Source organism: Heliconius melpomene, chromosome 21 (genome assembly GCF_056956725.1).
Source record: "Heliconius melpomene rosina isolate 202511_hmr_F chromosome 21, ASM5695672v1, whole genome shotgun sequence".
Taxonomy (NCBI): domain Eukaryota; kingdom Metazoa; phylum Arthropoda; class Insecta; order Lepidoptera; family Nymphalidae; genus Heliconius; species Heliconius melpomene.
The window spans coordinates 2726489-2746678 of record NC_140409.1 but is presented as its reverse complement, the minus strand read 5'-3'; the positions used below and the strand labels follow the sequence as shown (position 1 = coordinate 2746678).

The following is a 20190-nucleotide window of genomic DNA, read 5'->3' as shown; positions in this document are numbered from 1 at the left end:
CACCTGGGCGGTCAAGCTCAGCCGGGTGAGACCCTCGGTTGCCCCGAGGGAGGCCCAGCTTAAGCTGAAGCTTACGGCTGAACGCGTTGGACGCGAGCCGGCGGATGTGATCCTCCAGGCTCTCTATTCTCAGGTCACGCTGGAGAGTAGCGTTCCTGACGAAGTAGGGAGCCTGGGTAACGCGCCGGAGGGCGACGTTCTGGACCACCTGCAGGATGTTGCGATGTCGTGGACTCGTGAGGGCGTACCACGCCGGGGCGGCGTAGGTAAGGTGCGGCCTGACGTACGTCTTGTAGAGAGACAGCTTCAGACGGAGGGGTAGGCGGGAACGGAAGAGGGGGCGCAGCAGGTGCAGCGCTACCTTCGCTGCGTTGGCGGCCTTCTTCACTTGCCCCGACATTGAGAGCCTCCGGTCAATCACGACGCCGAGGTACGTCGCGGTGGGCTTCCATGAAATCTGCTGCCCCTGCAGGCTTAGCGGAGGAGGCAGGCACCTGTGGCCCCCAAGTGAAAGGGCTTGGGTCTTGGCCACGTTGAACGAGAGCCTCCACTCCGCGAGCCAGTCCGGCAGCAGATCGAGCGCTCGCTGGAGTTTTAAGGCGGCGTGCTTGGCGTTGAGGCTCTTGGTCATCAGGGCGACGTCGTCCGCGTACAAGGCGAGTAGCGTGTCCTAGGTGGCTGGCACGTCGTCGGTGTACCAGGAGTAGAGCGCAGGGGAGAGGATACTCCCCTGGGGTACACCGGCGGCAATCGGGTGAAAACGGGAGCGGGCGTTCTCAACCCTCACCGCGAACGAGCGCCCGCTGAGGAAGGCGGAGATGATGGCTGCGACGTGGTGCGGGGTGCCAGCGCGGAGCACCTTCAACAGGAGCCCCGGGTGCCAGACGCGGTCGAACGCGCTGGCGACGTCAAGGAAGGCTGCAGCAGCACTCTCCTTCCTATTAGCGGCTGCTGCAGCGAAGTGAAGAACCCTGGCCACCTGGAGGGTGGTTGAGTGGCCGCTGCGGAAGCCAAACTGTTCTTGCCGCGGGTGGAGGTGCGGCAGGAGAAGCGAAAGGAGTAGCTTCTCGAACAGTTTGGCTTGAGAACTCAGGAGGGTGATTGGCCGGTAGGCATCAGGGCGGCGAGAGTTTTTGCCGGCCTTGGGGAGCATGATGACCAGGCCCTCCTTCCACGCCTGGGGAAAGTAGCCCAGGCGCAGAATGGCGCTGAAGAGCCTGGCCAATGCTGCGACGATCTTCGGTGGTAGGTGGCGTAGTGCTCCGTTGGTGATGCCGTCCAGGCCAGGCGCCTTCCTGGCCTTGAGACGGCAGATCGCCTTCCTCACGGCGGACGGGGAGAAGAATGGTGGTGGCGGCAGGGGTAGAGCAGGGGAGGCGAGGCGAGAAAGGACCTCTGCCTCCATGCTGGCGTGGCGATCTGGTGTTTATTATAATACACCCCTAATGGTACAAATAAGCAGGCAAAGCCGCGTCCGCTAGTTATTACATAAATATACCATAGAGTACAGTCACTCTGAGCAAATTACCACAGACAGTGAAGAATTGATTATTTTACGAGCTATATATTCAATTACTTGTGCTAAATATATATTTTTTATTAATTATTATAAATATTTAAAGTTAATGAAAATACATTCAATATCATTGCTCATATTAAATTTCTGGTAACATCTATTGACGTTAATTGAAATATTCATTTCCAAAGCGACCTCTGTACATCATTTCGCGAACTTAGGGAAATATAATGCTACTAATTAAAAAATACCTATAGTGGTTTAAACTTTCCATATGCCATATACTTCTGAATTTAATAATATTATACGTCAAAAGTTCCAGTTTCGTTGTAGTAAGATTATAATTGGCACGCTCGGAACGCCATAAATAAAGAGCAACAACAACAAGATTATAGCCTGCTATTGATCTTTAAGTTTTCCCTATGCCCAGGGCTAACCGGCGTACTAAAGGAAAGACTTTCAACATAAATTAGTGTTCGTTTTGTGTTCAACTGTGGTAGGAGTGCCCTCGTACACAAAATGGGGTGAGTGTTCTTAAAATTATAAATAGTTGAGACTACTAAGTATTTTTTCAGTTCATTATTTGTTGATATTTGAATGTGTTATTGTGAACATAAAATATTTTTTTATTTGTTTTATAAATAAACAAAATGATGGTATCTCTTGTAGTATATATGTTTGTAATATATAGTTCATGTTAAGGATGATGTTATTGCCTTCTATAGTTACTTTTGAAATGTTATAAACGTTGTTGCTTATTATTTTGTTTATGTCGCATATTAGGTATACATATCATATATATTATATGTATGTGGTGAATTTCTATGGCTAAACACTATAAGAACATTAAGAATTTGCTAAGAAAACAAATTTATACAGAATAGAAAAGAAGTGAATAAAAATATTTATCAAACTAAATTTTATAGTAACACGTGCATATAAACTCAGCTAAAATAGATATTAAAATAAATGATGGACAGACGGAAATAAAATACTTTAATAAATACATATATCTAGGTCAACTATAGTCTACAGAAGAATGATGCAAAAGGAAGTAAATAGAAGAATAACATGTAGTTGGAAACAATTTTGGTCATTGAGTGACCTGTTAAAGGAGAAGGATATGCCTATTAAATAAAAAAAGAGGAGTGCTTAACACATGTGTCTTGCTTAGTCAAAATAGAATGGAAAGAAGCATTATTGAAATGAAAAGAAAGGACAAAGTGAAGTTACAGAGTATAAAGAGCAAAACAAAATTTGGAAACATACAACAGATACCTTAAGTGGAGATGGACAGGACTCATGCTAAGGGAAAGGATAGAGAAGTGGACACATCTTATAACATAATGGTACCAGCTTGAAAACAGAAGGAGTAAAGATAGACTAACTACACGTTGGGAAGACGATTTTAAAAAGCTGGACCAGAATGGACATGTGTTGCAAAGAATAAAATAAAATGGATAGCTTTAGAGGAGGCCTTTGTCGAAGGACAAGCTGGAAAAGAGGAACCACTTTAGATTTAGAGTAATGTTAGTTAGAGTAGTGTTTAGTTTCAGTAATAAAGGGTTATTATTATTATATTATAAATATTTAAAATGTTTATTGTATGCTTTATAAATGTTTTCTTTTTACAGAAAAATTATGGCGCAAAGAAAATTTGCTCAAGGAGTGTATGTCCCCCCACATTCCGCACAGATTACCAATCGTAAAGTTACCGATCTTGTAAAAGATCAAACAAATATAATACGCAGACAGACAACTGCAAAGGTTTTATTAGATGTCATATCTTTGGAGAGTTAGTAGTATTTATATGAGGTTTTGTGATTGCATACATGAATATTTTTTATTTATTGTTGTAATGTATTGTTTACAGACATTCACAAGCACAAACCAGTAGTGCTTTTGGAAAGGCTAAGAAATGTTGATGCTGTTGAAAATATAATTACAGAACCCGATAACAGCTTGATTATTGAAGTAAACTCAACTCCAAGTGTACCTATAAAATCGCTTGTCCAAACACAAATAACTGGAAGAAATTCATTATTGAAAAGATCTGGACCTAAGAAAAATCTTAAACGAAGTATAAGAAACAGACATAAAGTAAAACAACGTCGCAATCCTATCCGAAAAGCTGCTTTTAAAGCATCTTTGCGATGGAAATATACTTCAACAGTTGACACCGAGTTTTCCGTCGACGATGATCAACCATTGACTTATTTTACAAGATCAGGCTATATAAATGGATCGAGGCAGAATGCGATTATATTGGGTTCAAAAAAGAACAACTCAGGTACCTAAGTGTTTTTTTTTAAAATAAATATTTAACTAATACTTCATTTAGATGTTTTTAATAATATATATGTATTCTCTTTAAGGACCCAAATCCACACCATCATATGTTGTCGAGCGTGTACCACATTTTAACAGTGGTAAGTTTTCCCGATAATGATTTAGAGAGGTAAAGGTTGTAAAATTACATATTTCATTTGTCTAATACTGGATTTATTTTATTCATAGGACTAGAGCCTTCAATGTCTGTTGGAACCGATCATGTATTTGAACCTTCTATGAATGATGGTAGGTTTATATATTTTATTGTACATGCATGCTGTTGTGTAATTGTGTATATATTATTTATGTTCTTACATCACATATGAACATAAAGCATATCTTGTTTTGTGTAAGTACGCATAGCGCCAAGATCGCGTGTGTAAGAGTTTATGTAGTCGTATACATCACATACACTACATATTATATCATTGTAGATTTTGACCTCCACTCCAATTAATTTCATGCCCCCGCTCTGGTATACAAAATGCGTCGTTGGGTTCCGCCATATATGGAATTCGGATTGATGACGTAATAGTCTCTCGGAAGTGAAGCTAAAAAATTGCTTTCTTTGTTTTTCAGACGACACATTACTTGATTCAAAATCCGATACTTGCATAGAGGATGGTAAGTATCTTGTTATATATGTTTACAAAATGTTAAAAACTACTAGTTGACATAAAATGAATACCTCTCTTGACAAATGGCTGTATATTAGTTAATTTTTTTTTTTTTAGTATTAATTATTAGTGACATTTTTCGACGTTGCTTTCGGTACTGTAGTAGGTACGAGACTCGTAATATGACCAGCAAATCGTAAAAATCAACTGTGACTCTTTGTCGATATTAGCCTTTCGTCGAATGCTTCCAATTAAGGGAGATTATTTAGCTCGAGGGTCGTCTAGGTATTACATAATGCCATTTGGGGATAAAATATTATATATTTGTTGAAAATACGAGCGGAGTACCACTTAATTTATGAAAAACTAGGGAATTAAAATGTACCAAGTTGGCAATCCTCTTCGTTAATATGCTACAAGGAATCCCTCAATACTATTATAACTTTTATGTGTTTATACAAACATAATTATGTGTTAGATCAAAATCCTCATTTGGATGTTACGTTTATATGGGGAGAAAGGAGACACTAAAATATTTAAAAATTGCGTTACGTGGCACTATAATGACCCTTCAATTATTTTTGGGCTTAAACACAATTGGTTAATATAATATTTTTATCAGCTGAATCTACTCCCTACTGGAGGGCACCTACCGCTACCAGCTCTGCACCATTCAAACAGACACAAGACCCATCGAATGGTACGTTTTACAAAGTATTTTAACAATCAACTAAGTATTCGTTTTTGTAATTTGGCATAAATGCTTATTAAACAAAAATGTGGCCGAATACCGTCTATTTATTATTACATGTGGAATAGTTAGCTTCAGATCAATCACATCTGTATTTTTTTAACCAAATTGGAAATTTAGATTTTTCATTATTAAATTTTATAAAAAAAATCATATATGCCGATTCCAAACATTAAATGCACTCGAGTCTATTTAATTAGTAGGAGCCATTCAGTGGCGAAGCTAGGTAACCAATACTTAAGCACTTCACAATTTGTTTTTTAAACTATTTAATAATTTTTAATGATTGAAGATGGGTTGCAGCTACCTGATTTGCTTATATTCCAAAAGTGGGGAAATTTTTACTAATTTAAGTTATTGTTCTGATTAATTGGTCAAAACTTTGTAGTAGAATTCAAAATTTCTAACAAGACCTTATAAATTTAAGTTCTTTTTTTCATATTTATTTCAGACGAGACACAACCTGGACCCAGCGGTCTACGATCACGGTCGACATCGAGACGAGGTAATTTTACGAATACGAACCACGCTTTCAGACATTTACCGATGATAACATTTCCTGAATGAATAATTTGCAGTAAGCACTGTATATTTGCCTAATTAAAATAATAATAATTTATTTGTCATTATGTTTGAAGTAAAATAAAAGTACACTAACTTTTTCGGGGCTTTTCGATATTACTAACCTATTTTTGTCTCCGAAAGTATACTATACTTAAGGTTTTTATATTTACTCTCAAGGATGGGCGAAATCTGAACCCAATGACATATCTTCAATTACAGAGATACCAGTTGATGGTAATATTTTCTGTGTGATTTTAATAGCTCGAAAAAGTTATATTTGTGATCTTGATGATATTTTACTATTTTAAGCTTTATCACAGTGGACTTAATTATTCTAAACGTTAAATACAATTTTTTCCTTTACATTAAACAATTGATTAAAGTTTTTTGGACATCATATTTCCAATATCAAGGGTTCCCAATAGTAGTTTTTCTCACAAAAGACAGGACCTAAATAAAGTTCAATTGGACTTTACCTTCGTATTGTAATGATATTGTAGCAGGTTTTCAAGTTTTACTGAAAATTACCTAGATTAAAATTATTGTTCCCAAATACATACATATATACAAGAATTGCTCGTTTAAAGCTATAAGATATGGCTAACCTAAAAGTTTAGATGACAGGCAGCCGCCAAACATACCTATAATATATAAATATTAAGTACGCTGAAAAGAGATCAATTCTTGATTACTAATCTATATATATATAAAAGGACATGTTCCCACTGACTGGGGTAAGATTCGCTCTTCTAAATATTTCATTGAACACGTGTTTTTAGAAGTCACCTCCTAGGGGTGCAAATAAGCAGGCGAAGCTGCGCGAGTCCTCTAGTATATAAGAATACAAAAGGACATGTATTGTATTAAGTTATTCACATAAATTTTCAGAGTCGGCACAGCCTGCACCCAGCGGTGTTCAGTCAGGCAGACAAATAGAGTGCACACCTGATGATGGTTGGTTGGTTATAATTAAATACCTATTATATTTTTTTTTCAGCTTCACTCTGTATCTCGCCCACAGCAGGATAGCCAGAGAAAAGCTAGTGTTAAGACACTGTGTTCCCCACACCTTCCACTGAGTTTTCTAAGCAATGTTGAGTGGCGGAACTCAACGCCGCGCTTTTCCTTGGTACCAGAGCGAAGAAATGAAAATATTCTAATCTCACTTAAAGTTTATATATACTACTCAAAACAAAATAAGGGCCACTGCAATTTTCAAGTATATTTATGTGTTACTGGGACTTAGGTATTAAAAAATGATGAAGTTCATTAGCTTTACCATTTTCTAATGTAATTAACTTAAAATTTAATTAAAATAAAATTAACTTACAATTTTTTCAATTAACTATGCAATTTTGACAAAAAATTCACTCCCGCTCATAAAGCTTTCAACAACTTTTAGCATTTCTAAAGCTTTCTTTTTGTTGTCTTCAGTATCGTGTGTGTCCTCCTCATTTTTGTACACAATCCTGACCTGTAAGGAACACTTTCAATCAGGTTTCGTACAGTTTCTTGAGGAATTTGCTCCCAGCTTGATTTCAGCACTTCAATAAGCTGTGGCTCGTTATGTATGGGCCGGTCAGTACTTCGATCGCTTCGTTTGAGTAGATCCTACATGTATTCTATCGGGTTGAGGTCTGGACTGTTGGCAGACCAAGGTAACACCTCAATATCAGCCTCCTCTAGAGCTGTTTTGGTGGCTCGAGCGGGGTGTGCGCGTGCATTGTCGTGCATCAGCTTGAATCTTGCACCAATTCTCTGAGCAAAAGGCACCACATAAGGTCTGATAACCTCTTCAATGTATCGCTGAGCTGTTACAGTGCCTCCGTTTAGGATTATTAGTTCAATTGTACCCGATAGACTGATGCCTCCCCACACCATCACATTAGGACCCCGAATCTGTCACTTTCTAGGATGCAAGCATCTGAAAATCGCTCACCTTTACGTCTCCAAACACTAATGCACCTATCATCATTAAAAAATATCACATTACTATCATCAGTAAACAACACTGTGCTCCAGTCACTTATGTCCCAGGCAAGATATTGCCTTGCATACGCTAATCGGTTTGCACGATGAGCACTTGTTAGTGAAATTCGCAATATTCGTCTTCTGGAGAACTGCTGGTCTTCGTGCAACCATTTCCTAATTGTTTGATCACTAACACGGGCACCTGTGACTTGTCGCAAGCGAGTTTGTAAGCAGTGAGCGGTGATAAAACGCTCTCTTCGCGCAGTCAAGAGAACATAGCGGTCTTCTTGCGCGGTGGTGGATCTAATTCTGCCTGATACTCGTCTACTGGATGCCGTTCCCCTCTCTTGAAAACGATTCCAACCATATTGGACCGCTCTTCGTGAATAGCCAAGCTGTAGAGCTACAGAACGCTGTGAATGTCCTTCTTGAATTAAAGTTACAGCTCTGATTATGGTTGGCAAGTCCAGATCTCGTCGAATACGTGGCATAGTATTCGCAAAAGATCAATTAACACGATAGTTAAACATTATTTGAACTTCACACGACTAGTTCCAAACTTTGACTGAATTTAACCATCAACTTAAATAAGGGTAAAATCAAGTGGTTTCAATAAATCTTTAAATCTACCTACTTTTTCAATTTTTTGCTGTCAGTATACTCAAATAGGACTTGTCAACACTTAAGATGAACGTACCGTAAGTACCAACCACTCAAGATTGCATTCATGTGAATAAATTAACCCAAAGTGCAAAAATACGTAGTGGCCCTTATTTTGTTTTGACTAGTATATATTAACACGTATGTATTTGTAAAATATCTCTAATAAGTAATGTGATTAGGACGTGTAAAAAAAGAAAAGGGCTCGTTTATTTATCATTCATCCGCGCAAGAAATATTTAAAAATGTTAAGAAATAAAATAATAATAGTAATGATATGGAAAAAAAAGGTACGGCCCAAATGCTGGTAGAGTTATCAGATTTTAAATAAATAAAAATAACTTATTATATATTTATTGAAGATTTAATCTCTTTGTTAGTTGGAGCTCTACCCGGGCCAAGCGGCATGCGTGTCAGCACCCAGGGGTCCACTAATGGTACATTATTTTCATAAAATTCTGAAATGAAATAATTTAAATTAGTATTATATTTTACTTTTTAAATATGTTTTATTTTAATAACTGTAAATTATTGTATGCCTTACAAATTAAATATATTTTTTGTAAGGTTAAGTAGTAAAGTTAAGTAGTAAAGTAAAAAAGAATAGTTTTTTGCTATGCTTTTTTTGTGCCCAGGTGGGGTTCAACCGGGCCCTAGCAGAAATCATGGTCGTAAATACAAGGCCAAAGACAAGTCTAAATGCGCATCACCCCCTGGTAATATAAATAATCAGTTGAAAATAACACTACCAATATTTTGCCCTTAGTAATCGCGAGTATCTATTTATTTTTTTAATTTCTTTTTAGATACTGCCCAACCAGGACCCAGCGGTCTACAATCGCGCTCCCACGCACAAAGTGAAATAGGTAATATATAACTAAAAGGTAAACACTAGGTTCCCAGGTTCCCCCAGCCTGCAGTGTGAAGATAAAAAATAACTGAAAAGTTAGTGGCATAGAAAAGAAAACAAAATTCTTCGTCCCATTATTTACTTAGGTCGGTTTGTATCCTAAAAGTCTCATTCGCTTTTAGAGTCAAAAAGTTATTTTTAGTAGATTTTTCATTTTCATCTTATTTTCAGACTGGGCAGAACCTGGCCCTAGTGACTTACAAGCACAACATATTACTACAACAATCGGTTCATTGTTTTCATATAATTACGTTATATTCGTACTTATTTTGTATTATTGTTTTATGCATATTGTTGTTTGGTCACCCTTCTCTTATATGTTATTTATAAATATTTATTGTTTAGATACTAGTCATCGGCTAATAAAATTATATTGTGATTTTATTAATTTCTATTCAGTTGTTCTTTATATTGAAAACTTGTTTCAGACTTTAATCAAGGTGGCCGTAGGGCTCAATCTCCCGTCAATTCCAATTCATCGCATGATGGTAATATATTTTTGCTTATGTCCACAAGCATTTATATATTATTTATAGTTTGTTTAATTCTAATTATGTGATCGAAAACCAATGTATTTTCTACAAATAGTATAATAAAAAAAACTTCTACTTTGCAAAATTATTATTCAATGAAAAATCAAGTAGCAAGTAAATTTCGTAAATGCTCCCACTGGCGCCAAACGTAAACACCTATGGATGATTTGAAATTTATTCCAGACTTCTCACATCGGGCCGCATCTCCGACCAACACTGAGGAGTCTTTAGCTAGTAATACATTTTTTTTTATATTATAAATGTTTCTTTCATTTTTTTTTGTTATTGTGTTTTTTATGCATCGTAGTGAAATAGCTATTTTGATTGTCATTATTTTTTTAATTGCTTTCTTTCATAGCTTACGGAATAAAAGGTGTCATAAGATTTTATTTTGGAATTTCCAATTCTATGGCAGTCGAACTAAGATTGAATTATCTTAATATATATTTTATGTCTCGTCTATGCCTTATCTTGATATCCTTACTAAATAATCTGGCCATTGCCTCTGTCAGTTCTTCTCCATCTTAATTTATCTTGTTGAGTGTGAATTGATTGAAGAAAAAATATTTCTTCTAAACAACTTATACTGACAGTCGACATATACAGTTAATAAAAAAGTTTGATTGTATTTGGAGCGAATTACACTCGCATTAAAAGTTGTTTCAAGTATTTCTTCAATTCTTTTGTTACTCCGTTTCAGTAGATCCTCCGATCTTGAATCTGTTGTAGTTGTTCTTTGTAATATCTCTATAATCGTCGTGAACACTAATTGTTCCGGCCGACTAAGTAACGCTTGTCAGACTTGACAAGCAGCAGCCATTGCGCTTTGAGACTCGGACCAAACAGCGTCAACGTTAGTTCTATTAAAATAATCATTATTAATTGTTGAAGAATCTTTCACCAAATCATAATTAAATGAGTCTTGGGTCTCAATATACCTTCATACATCATCACTAATCATCTATAAGAATTACCCAGTATATGTTTTTTTGCAATCAGAATTAAATTTACATTAAATTTTGAACAAAACTGCCTATTTTACAGCACTCTCGAAGTTTGATTTTGAGCTTTTTTAAAATCTTGCAGTCGACTACTTGTATGTTCCGTATTAGTTTGCTTAGATTACCTTTCAATATAACACTCATGCTTTATTTCCAATGTTTTTACAATCTGAAATAAAAAAATCTATGTTAATAGCTTACAATCAAATTATTATTGAACAGGTGGGATGTCCAGAGCAGAAGACCCTGAGTCTAGAAACAAGATGATACGAGTGTGGCTGGAAAATGGAATATTTAAAGTTCCGAAAGTGCCGAAAGCTAGGACCTCGCAAAATTCTCCACATCCTAGCGCGGAGGAGGAGCGTCCTCGCAGACATCAGCAGTCCGGCGGTCGCCGTTTCAATACTCTTGGCCTGCGGGTGAACTCGGAGCGTTCTAGCAGCCCCATGTCTTATAATACGACGCTCGATAATACCGAACTCGAGCAAGTCATCGAGTCCGACGCCACCGAAATCACTGTACCCACACGAAGGGATAGAATGCAAGTGTTGCCATCGAGACGCCAGAGGGTGAGATTCGAGCGCGCCAAACTGGCTGATGCGCCCACCTTCCGTCCCACCGAGGACGAATTTAAGGTCATATTTTTTGTAATATTGTAAACATATTATTTACGAAAATAATGTTATTTTTTTTAAGTAATTCATGACATTTTATGGATAATAATATACAACAAGTCTCATAACGTTATATTTCCTTAATTCTTTTAAGTCTAGTAACATGCTTTTAAATAAAAAAATTTTATAAACTTTTTCTCATCAGGATCCCGTAACTTACTTTGAGAAAATAATGCCATGTCCGGCTAAATATGGACTGTGTAAGGTAGTCGCACCGCCTGGGTTCAAACCGCAGTGCAACTTAAACGATGCGATGCGGTTCACAGTATTCAATCAATATATAACAAGAGTGTTCCGGCGATGGAGCTCTTTGACGCGGGAGATGTGTACCATGAGGTCCCATCTTGCTACACTGAAGATAGCTTGTACACAACCGCCCTTGGTGAGTATTGACCTATCATTGTAATCATGACAGTCTGTGGACCCTCCCCCACTTTTAATATTGTTCTGCTAGGTGCTAGGTTAGGCAGAGAGAATCTAGTGTTAAGACACTCCGTTCCCCACTTTCCGCCGAATTCTAGAGATGTTGAGTGGCAGAACTCAACGCCGCCTTTACCTTGACATCAATACGAAGAAATGGAAATATTCATTTTAAATAAATATTTCAATTCCTCGAGTTTGGATCGAACCCACAACCAGTCACACTTTGTGCCCTTGCGCCACGACTGGCCTTGTATCATGTAACTTACTTGTATGGTGAAGTCCATTGTTCATTTATATTTCTCTTTATTTGCTGTGTACTAAAAACCTATTGTAAATAGTATGCGAACCCTTATTTTTTTAAATATATTAATTTTGTTGTGTATGTATATCGTGTTTTATTAAATATCTTATTATTATATCTTGTTTAAACAATTGGAACCGTTACAGCCTCAAAGAATAAATAAAAACTAAATATCAACAATATTACATTTTCGAATTATAAAATGGGTTACTTGTTTTATTTTCATTGCTAATGTCTAATCTGCTAACATAGGTTTGGCCTCAAGATTAAGAATGTTCATAATACTTTGTAGACTTTTTAAGTTGTGCATATGCATTACCTTTAAAAAAACTTTTATTTTATTTTTAGCTGGGAGGCATGGAAGTTAACTTGCCAAAACTATACGAATCCGTAAATAATAACGGCGGCTTAAAAAATATGAACAAGAAAGCTTGGGCCAAAGTGGCTGAGGAGCTTAACTGTGGTAAATTGTCGCATCCAGATAGGAGACTGGACCAGTTGTATATGAAGTATGTGGTGCCGTACAACTCTCTTAGCAAAAGTAAGTTAGTAGTTTAAATATTTAACTATTATGTTGTCTAACGATATTTATTATATTTCTTATGTTATTATTATTGTACTTAGCGAATTTATTTTTATATGGTATTATAAATGCGAATTCTAATTTAGAAAGAATGTTTTAAAATTGCAAATACTAAATACAAATTAAATGCAATAACACATTGATACATTATTATTATTAATTAGGAGAGAGAAAAGAGATGATAAAAAAGGTCGAGGAGCTGTGGCAAAAAAGGCATAGAAGGATGCTCGATAGGGCATCGAACCCACTACACACTCAAAAACACATGTTGGGAGAATCTGATTCATCTGATGACGACGGTGACCTGGAAGATGAAAAGAGATTCCCACACTTGGTGAAACAATTAAAGGAAGCAGAGGAATGTATCATTAAGGGCCGTCCTATGGATCTCCTTACCTTCAAAAGGGTATTTATATTTGACTTTATCTATATATATATAAAAGGACTTGTCCTCACTGACTGAGGTAAGACGCACGCACAACCGTAACCGCTGATGGTAGAAACGTGAAATTTAGACAGATGTTTATTTTCGTAATCTTGACATCCACTAAGAAGGGATTTTGAAAAATTTTAACCCTAAAGGGGTGAAATAGGGTTTGAAAGTTTGTATGGAAAAAAAATTAAATCGACACCGATTTTTATAAAATTTTAAATTGAGACTCTTAAAAATATTTCATTGAACACGTATTTCATGGTTTATTAGAATTCACCCTTAAATAAGCAAGCGAAGCTGCGCACGTCCGCTAGTATTATATATTCTAATATTTCTATGCTGCCACCAAAACATCTTTTAAAAAACCAATCCGTCCGCTTTTCGAGACGAATGGTGGAGATCTCGTCGCCGTCGTCTCGTTCCGTAGCGTTTATAGGCATGCCTCAATTTAATAATAAATGTATTTTTAAACAGATCGCAAATAACGTTCAAAAGAGATACTTGCCCACCCGTGTTGCAATAGATGAATTAGAGAACTCATACTGGTCGTCTGCTCTTATGGCGGAACATCACGTGTGCGTTCACAGCGCTTCTATAGAAACAAGCAGCGAGGGATACGGCTTCACTAACAACCCGAATGAACCATACGGCCAACATCCCTGGAATTTAAAGGTGATGAGGTTTTTTGTTTTTTTTTGTCTCAGTATATGAACCTGTGTCTCTTGAAATGAAAATATAGGTTATCAAGGTACGTTAGGCTGACATTATTGTATTTTTTTTGTGGTCTACAGGATATTAGAAAATATATTATAAATTATACAATTAATTATATTTACAGTAATTAAATTATGAAACATTGAAAATTTTCTTTATTATTATATGGAAACAATAAAAAAATACTTTGATAAACATTTTTCTGGTAGTGTGTTAGTCTGGTTACTGTTTATAAATATTGCAAAGTACTCCCATTTTAAAAAACAAGAAAAAATTGTATGAAAATTGATCATGTGTTGAAAAAGCAAATTGTAGCAATATTATAAAAAAATAATTCACTAGTTGTTCGTCATCTAATTCTTTTGCTTCTGATGGTTAATTTCTGAGTAAATATATTTTTGAAACCTCCTGAAACTTGGCTATCTTTTTATGCTAAACATGACAGATACATGGTTCATATATTTCAACTTTTTCTATATATTTAGCTATACATGTTATTCTTTTAATGTGCTACTTCAACTAATGTTACACAATATTTTTATAACCAATCAGATGTTAAACCAAAACAATGGAAATATCCTCCGTTTACTCGGCTCTGTGGTCGGCCTGACCATCCCCACGTTACACCTGGGGATGCTCTACTCCACCAGCTGTTGGCACCGCGACCCCCACGGCTTACCATGGATGGAGTACATGCACGAGGGGCCTCCAAAAATATGGTGATTTATAATACTTTTACACCTATAAAATATTAAGTTGTACGTCATGATGTACGTCATCTTGTTATAGGTTAAAGTTCTAATTTGCAACCTATCATTATGTAATTTATGTATGTATATATTTTTAACTTTCTCTTCTTTTCTTTCTTTGTGTGTTTTATACAACGTGACGTGGCATTGAGGAAGTGATTAGTGTTCACTGCTAGCTCACTCGAAACGCCATAGAAGTTAATGTTTATATTTCTAATAAATTTGGTAATCTGCGAATGTGCAAATATATGCGCTTTTGCTGCGAAAACAACATATATTATTGATATGATAATAAGTTTAGACTATTTAAAATTTTATTTTTATTTTTCCAGGTATGGAATACCAGACGAAGAAAGCGAGAGATTCCGTAAGGCGGTGGAAATATTATGTCCTACGTCGTGCCAAAATAAATCGATTTGGCTTCCATCTGATATCACAATGATACCACCGAACTTTTTACTAGAACATTCCGTGTCCATGTCAAAGGTGTTGCAAAAACCGGGGGAATTTGTCATTGTATTTCCCAAAGCGTACTCCTGTTCCATAGCCACTGGCTTTACTGTCTCTGAGAGTGTCTATTTTGCTTATAACCACTGGATAAATAACATCGGTCAAGTTTTTCAAGTAAGTGTGAATATAAAAACATACTTTGACTTCTCGTACATAAAATAAATGGTTAAATAATACTGCTCTATATGTATGAACTAGGAGCTACGGGACAGCTGCGAGCCGTCCATGTTTTCTCTCGAGCATCTGTTGATCTCAGCCGCGACGGACCCGCGCGCGACTTTCGACGTGCTGCAACTAGTGCACGCCAGCATGTCCAACATAGTGGGCACCGAGCTGGCTCACCGGGCAGCCCTCGTCAAGCATGGCCTCAAGGTGAATACGCTATTATAACTACATGTATATGTATACACAATACTGTAAGTTACGTGATAGAAGGCCTTTATTATGTTATAATAACACTAATAGTAGCCGACCATCGTTATCATCATATTCAACGTCATCATCTTCACCCATGGCTCGCAGTTAAGCTTTCGCTATTATATATAATCAGGTGAAATTAATTACTTCAAAAAATCTAGTAAACCATAGTCGTATATGATATTTTTGTATTACTTGTTATATAATAAATATATACGTATAAAATAAATTGTTTGGTTAATTGTATATAATGTGCTTACAGCCTCGTTTCGAAAAAAGGCACAACCCAACAGGCATTGTGTGGAACATTTCGGAGGAAGACGAGTGCGAAATATGTCGCGCTAATTTATATTTGTCCAGGGTAAGTGTTCATGGTATATGATATGGAATACACTTCGTTCTTTACACACGGTCCAATTTTCGTTTTTTTTAGAGCTTCCAGTGTACCTCACGCATAGCAAGAGAAGTAAGAAGGATACTGGGAAACCTAGTTTTCATATATTCCGTTCCCATTACGAATGCCCGAAGTATTGTGCGCGAAGTGGGACTGAACGTTTTTCATTCGTTACCAGAATTAGGAATGAAAATTTCGTTCCTCCCAGTGGAAATCGAACTCACAGATGTCGCGTATACAGTGGCATGCCTGTGTAAATTCACGGCACGACAGCATTGAATCGACGATTCGAGGCGGAACTCGGCACCGAGCTTTTGTCCTCCTTACTAGAACAAAGAAATAAAAATCATTAATTTCTCCAAGGGGAATCGAACGCTCAATCGTCCTGCTTATAGTAAAACTCGACGTACTCGTATACCTAATCTTTTGTCATATATTACAGGTAAACGGAGTTTTCCACAGAGATGGCGCTCTCTGTGTCGGCCACGCCCTGCAGGTGCTGGACGAACGCATACCGAACATAAGGCGACGGAGCCAGTGTCACTACGAACTGGTCATTTACATGACAGAAACAGAACTAAAACAGATTGTTGAGAGGATCTCCAAAAGACTCGTGGACGTGACGCGTGTTGTCTAAACTTTATAATTGTTTTTTTTAAAAAGATTGTATTTTTTTTCACGTAACGTCACGTCTACGAAATCACTATACTCTATTCACGAAGGCATGAGATAAAAAATAAACATATCAAAAAAGGTTTTTTACATGTCACTGTTGATAGAGTTGTTGTCAAGTGTCGTCCAAGTTATCGTCCATTTGTGTAGTCCAAAAGATGGCGATTCGTTATTTTTCAGCACCAGACTAAATTTTCTAAAGCTACTTTTATTATTCTGTGATTAATTAGGATTAAGCAATAAGCATTAATTAATAAAATTAGGATTCAAATTTGTGAATATCGATAAAATAATTTATATAATTATTTTTTAAAATTTTGTAAAATTACACATTGTATAGTAAATAAAAAGAAGTATGTATTTAAGTTAAAAGAAATGAATGCAATAATAGAAAGTAAAGATTGTTTTCATATTTAAATTTATTATTTTACTCATTTTCAATAATATTTTTTTATGTATTTGACATGTAAAAACACCCGAAAGCCAACATCTTCTCAAATTTGAGACATATATTAATAGTATATAAATAAATTACATACTATAATTATGACTACTGTAATTAAAACAAGCAAATATCTTATATTAAAATATTTCATCCATCAGTATATATCTGCCATTTTCAGTTATTTTTCATTGAATTTTCGTGGTTCCGTTGTTACTTTTATTGTGTTTAGTAATAAAAAATATAACAGCAGAATCTTGGAAAAGGTGCATTTACCATGTAATATAAACAGCAAAAGATGCAAAAAATTATTAATAAACATTAAGTTTTGTTATCCTCATAGTTAGTATGTTTCACTAAAACTAGTGTATTTTAATTTTTGTATTTTTTGCTATTTTTGTTATATACAATGATCTTTTATATATAACATTACAATATTTGAGATTAAGCAATAATACTGCAAATTTTACATTTAAAAATAATAAACGAAATGTTTTCCCTTCGCTAAATAAATTAAAATATTGCATAAAAGTTTGAGAAATAGGATTCCTTTGTTTATATTTTGTCTCATGCCATAATGAATAGAGTATAGACGGATTTAAATTTCAAATCCTTTTTTATATTTTTAATAAGGCCTGGCATTGTCTTTATCATAAATATTTCTAGTACAACCTAAGAGGCAACAGAGGCATAATTTTGGACCTAATGTTCATTGAAAATGGTGGTTAAATGAAAATATTCTAGGAATGGTCACAGAGTCCAAACAAAGTTGCGGGCAACTTTAATTAACATTATATAACCCTATAATTTTAATTAAAGGTAATTAATATAACCCTAATAAAATATTACACATTCCACTCTATGATAGTGGTGTATTTGACAGGGTATTTTATAGGAAATATATTTAAAATGCTCAAAATCTATTATAAAACGCAGACAAATATTTTTTTTAATATATATAAGTATATATATCATAAAACTTTATTTATGCAAAGTTATACATTTAAAATGGTATGTAACTTCTCCACAATTTAAATTTAAAGGATATAATATTCTATTAGGTCAGCATATCATATACATATTTAAAAACTTTCAAAGTATTAAAATAAAAGTTGTGATAGCATATCTTTAGGTATGCGTGAAAAAATACGCTTAAGATACGTTTAAGGTCTAAGGACTAAAGGATTTGACTCATCTTCTTACTTTCACTTATTTTTTTCTTCAAATCATTGCTGTCAAGTATAAAAGAATATAAAATATCGCGAAAAAATATTTAATATGAAGAAAGATGAAATTGCCTACATTGCCTTGGAGCATTATACAGGGTGTCCGAGAAATCAACAATAAGCCTATAAGGGGTAATAGACCAAGTCGTAACAGTTATAAGAAAAATGTGAAAAAAAAATCTTATATTTTTCATATTATACCTACTAATTTCAAAAAACATTCGGAAAAACATCATATTGACATCCTGTGATGATCTTTCAAGCCCTAAAGACTACAAATATTACTGTTTCTTCATTTTTTTATTTCTGTAATGTAATCATTACTAGCCCTTCTGTAAATTACAGTTCACAACACTATTACGTCAGCGTCAAGATCTATCTCGCTCACTCTAGATAAAATATCGTCAACACATTCCTCAAATGGACCTAAGATTTTTGAAACATTTGTCAATTTTGAAAATTTTTGGAAGTATTTACAATAATTATTACTCGCGTACAATAATTTTTGCTTTAAAATTTAAGCTTTCTGATTTTTGAAACGATTGTAAATTTACAATATTTTTAAGCGTAGTTATAAAATAAATAAGTCTTTAAAATAAATGTAATACTTATGTTTTTGTAACATGTAAGTTATTTTATACCAAGGCCTAGTCAACTCATAATAATCCGGTCGTTACGTCGGAAAAGACGACTTTCTAACTCGCTATCCGATAAGAAGTTAGATATAGAAAATATTAAGATCAATTGCATTCAGTTTCAGGTGGGTCGAAACTGACAAAGTTAATTTGAAATTTAAGTTTATATATATTAAGTCGCCAAGTTGAAGTTAAACTCTTATGACCCTACACAAAATTCAATCGATTTTTTATTTTCAAATGTATAGTTATAATGACCGGGCTGTTAAGGAATTAGATTAGATCGACTTCGATGAGCAACGCGGAGCACACACACAGCTAAGTAACTTTATACGCGTATGACCACATGGCTCTATGGGCTATGGCTACTCTGTACTCTTCTCTGCGTTGCTCTACGATTTACTTAGATTAGGTATAGCTTTTTTCTCAATAAAAGTATGCGTAATAAAAATTGTTTCATTTATAAATCCAATATCTACATACATATGTACCTACTGATATATTTTCAGCAGTCTTATATTTTACATTACATTTTCACACTTCAATCTAATCCCTATAATAAATAACCTTTTTATTAAGTATTTCTATATCCCGCCTCTTATGTCAACAACTATTATAGTGATCCGTTGGCAGCTTCGTCCGCTTGAATTACTCAATTGTTTACGATTCGATTTTAATAAAATAAAGGAAAAATACAACGGTGAAAACATGTGCATTCAAACTTAACGTCCACATACGCACTGACAAACAGAACAAAAAAAAATTGAAATCGTTTTGAATTCTATAACATTGATACATTTCAACTATAATATGTTTTCTTAAATACCTTTCATGTACAGACAGCGATCATTTCGGCGATTGATACAGGAAGGGAAACTTTATAGAGTTGAACCCCTTTTATAAACATAAGTAGTATGAACGAAGTAATATGAAATATAGCGTACCTGAGGTTTGTAATAATGAGGGCAGAAGTGCAGAAAGTCAATATATAATAAGATCGGCGGAGTGTTGTTTTAATACTAGGTTCCCAAGTTTTCTCTGTCTAATATAATAGTGAAATTAAAACAAATACTTGTGTCAGGCTAAGAATATAATTATAAATAAAAGGTTTTATTCCGATATAACAGAATATACAATTAACTAATATATATTTTGGATTAAAT

At 35.3% G+C, this 20190-nt stretch overlaps 1 protein-coding gene across 9 annotated transcripts; it reads left to right on the top strand.

The window, feature by feature from the left end:
* The first annotated feature begins 1818 nt into the window (after positions 1-1818).
* On the top strand, positions 1819-19478 carry LOC146526840 (jumonji, AT rich interactive domain protein 2-like). 9 transcript variants are annotated; one of them, XM_085205716.1, is made up of 24 exons: positions 1819-2040; positions 3151-3311; positions 3390-3806; positions 3892-3945; positions 4034-4093; positions 4427-4471; positions 5087-5164; positions 5667-5720; positions 6668-6733; positions 8791-8847; positions 9046-9126; positions 9217-9276; positions 9749-9808; positions 10037-10087; positions 11077-11489; positions 11674-11910; positions 12601-12793; positions 13000-13241; positions 13743-13940; positions 14535-14701; positions 15064-15355; positions 15440-15613; positions 15921-16019; positions 16495-19478. In XM_085205716.1, the coding sequence occupies exons 1-24, from the start codon at positions 2036-2038 to the stop codon at positions 16687-16689; spliced, it is 3459 nt and encodes a 1152-aa protein (XP_085061842.1). In that variant the 5' UTR covers positions 1819-2035; the 3' UTR covers positions 16690-19478. The 9 variants fall into 9 exon arrangements, with proteins under 9 accessions (XP_085061842.1, XP_085061845.1, XP_085061844.1 ...); XM_085205719.1 differs by lacking the exon at positions 9046-9126; XM_085205718.1 differs by lacking the exon at positions 9749-9808.
* The last annotated feature ends 712 nt before the right edge of the window (positions 19479-20190 follow it).

Coding starts and splice junctions, on each gene's coding strand:
- LOC146526840 (XM_085205716.1), top strand. Junction 9,809..10,036: donor TTCCAATTCATCGCATGATG/GTAATATATTTT, acceptor AATTTATTCCAG/ACTTCTCACATCGGGCCGCA. Junction 11,490..11,673: donor CCACCGAGGACGAATTTAAG/GTCATATTTTTT, acceptor TTTTCTCATCAG/GATCCCGTAACTTACTTTGA.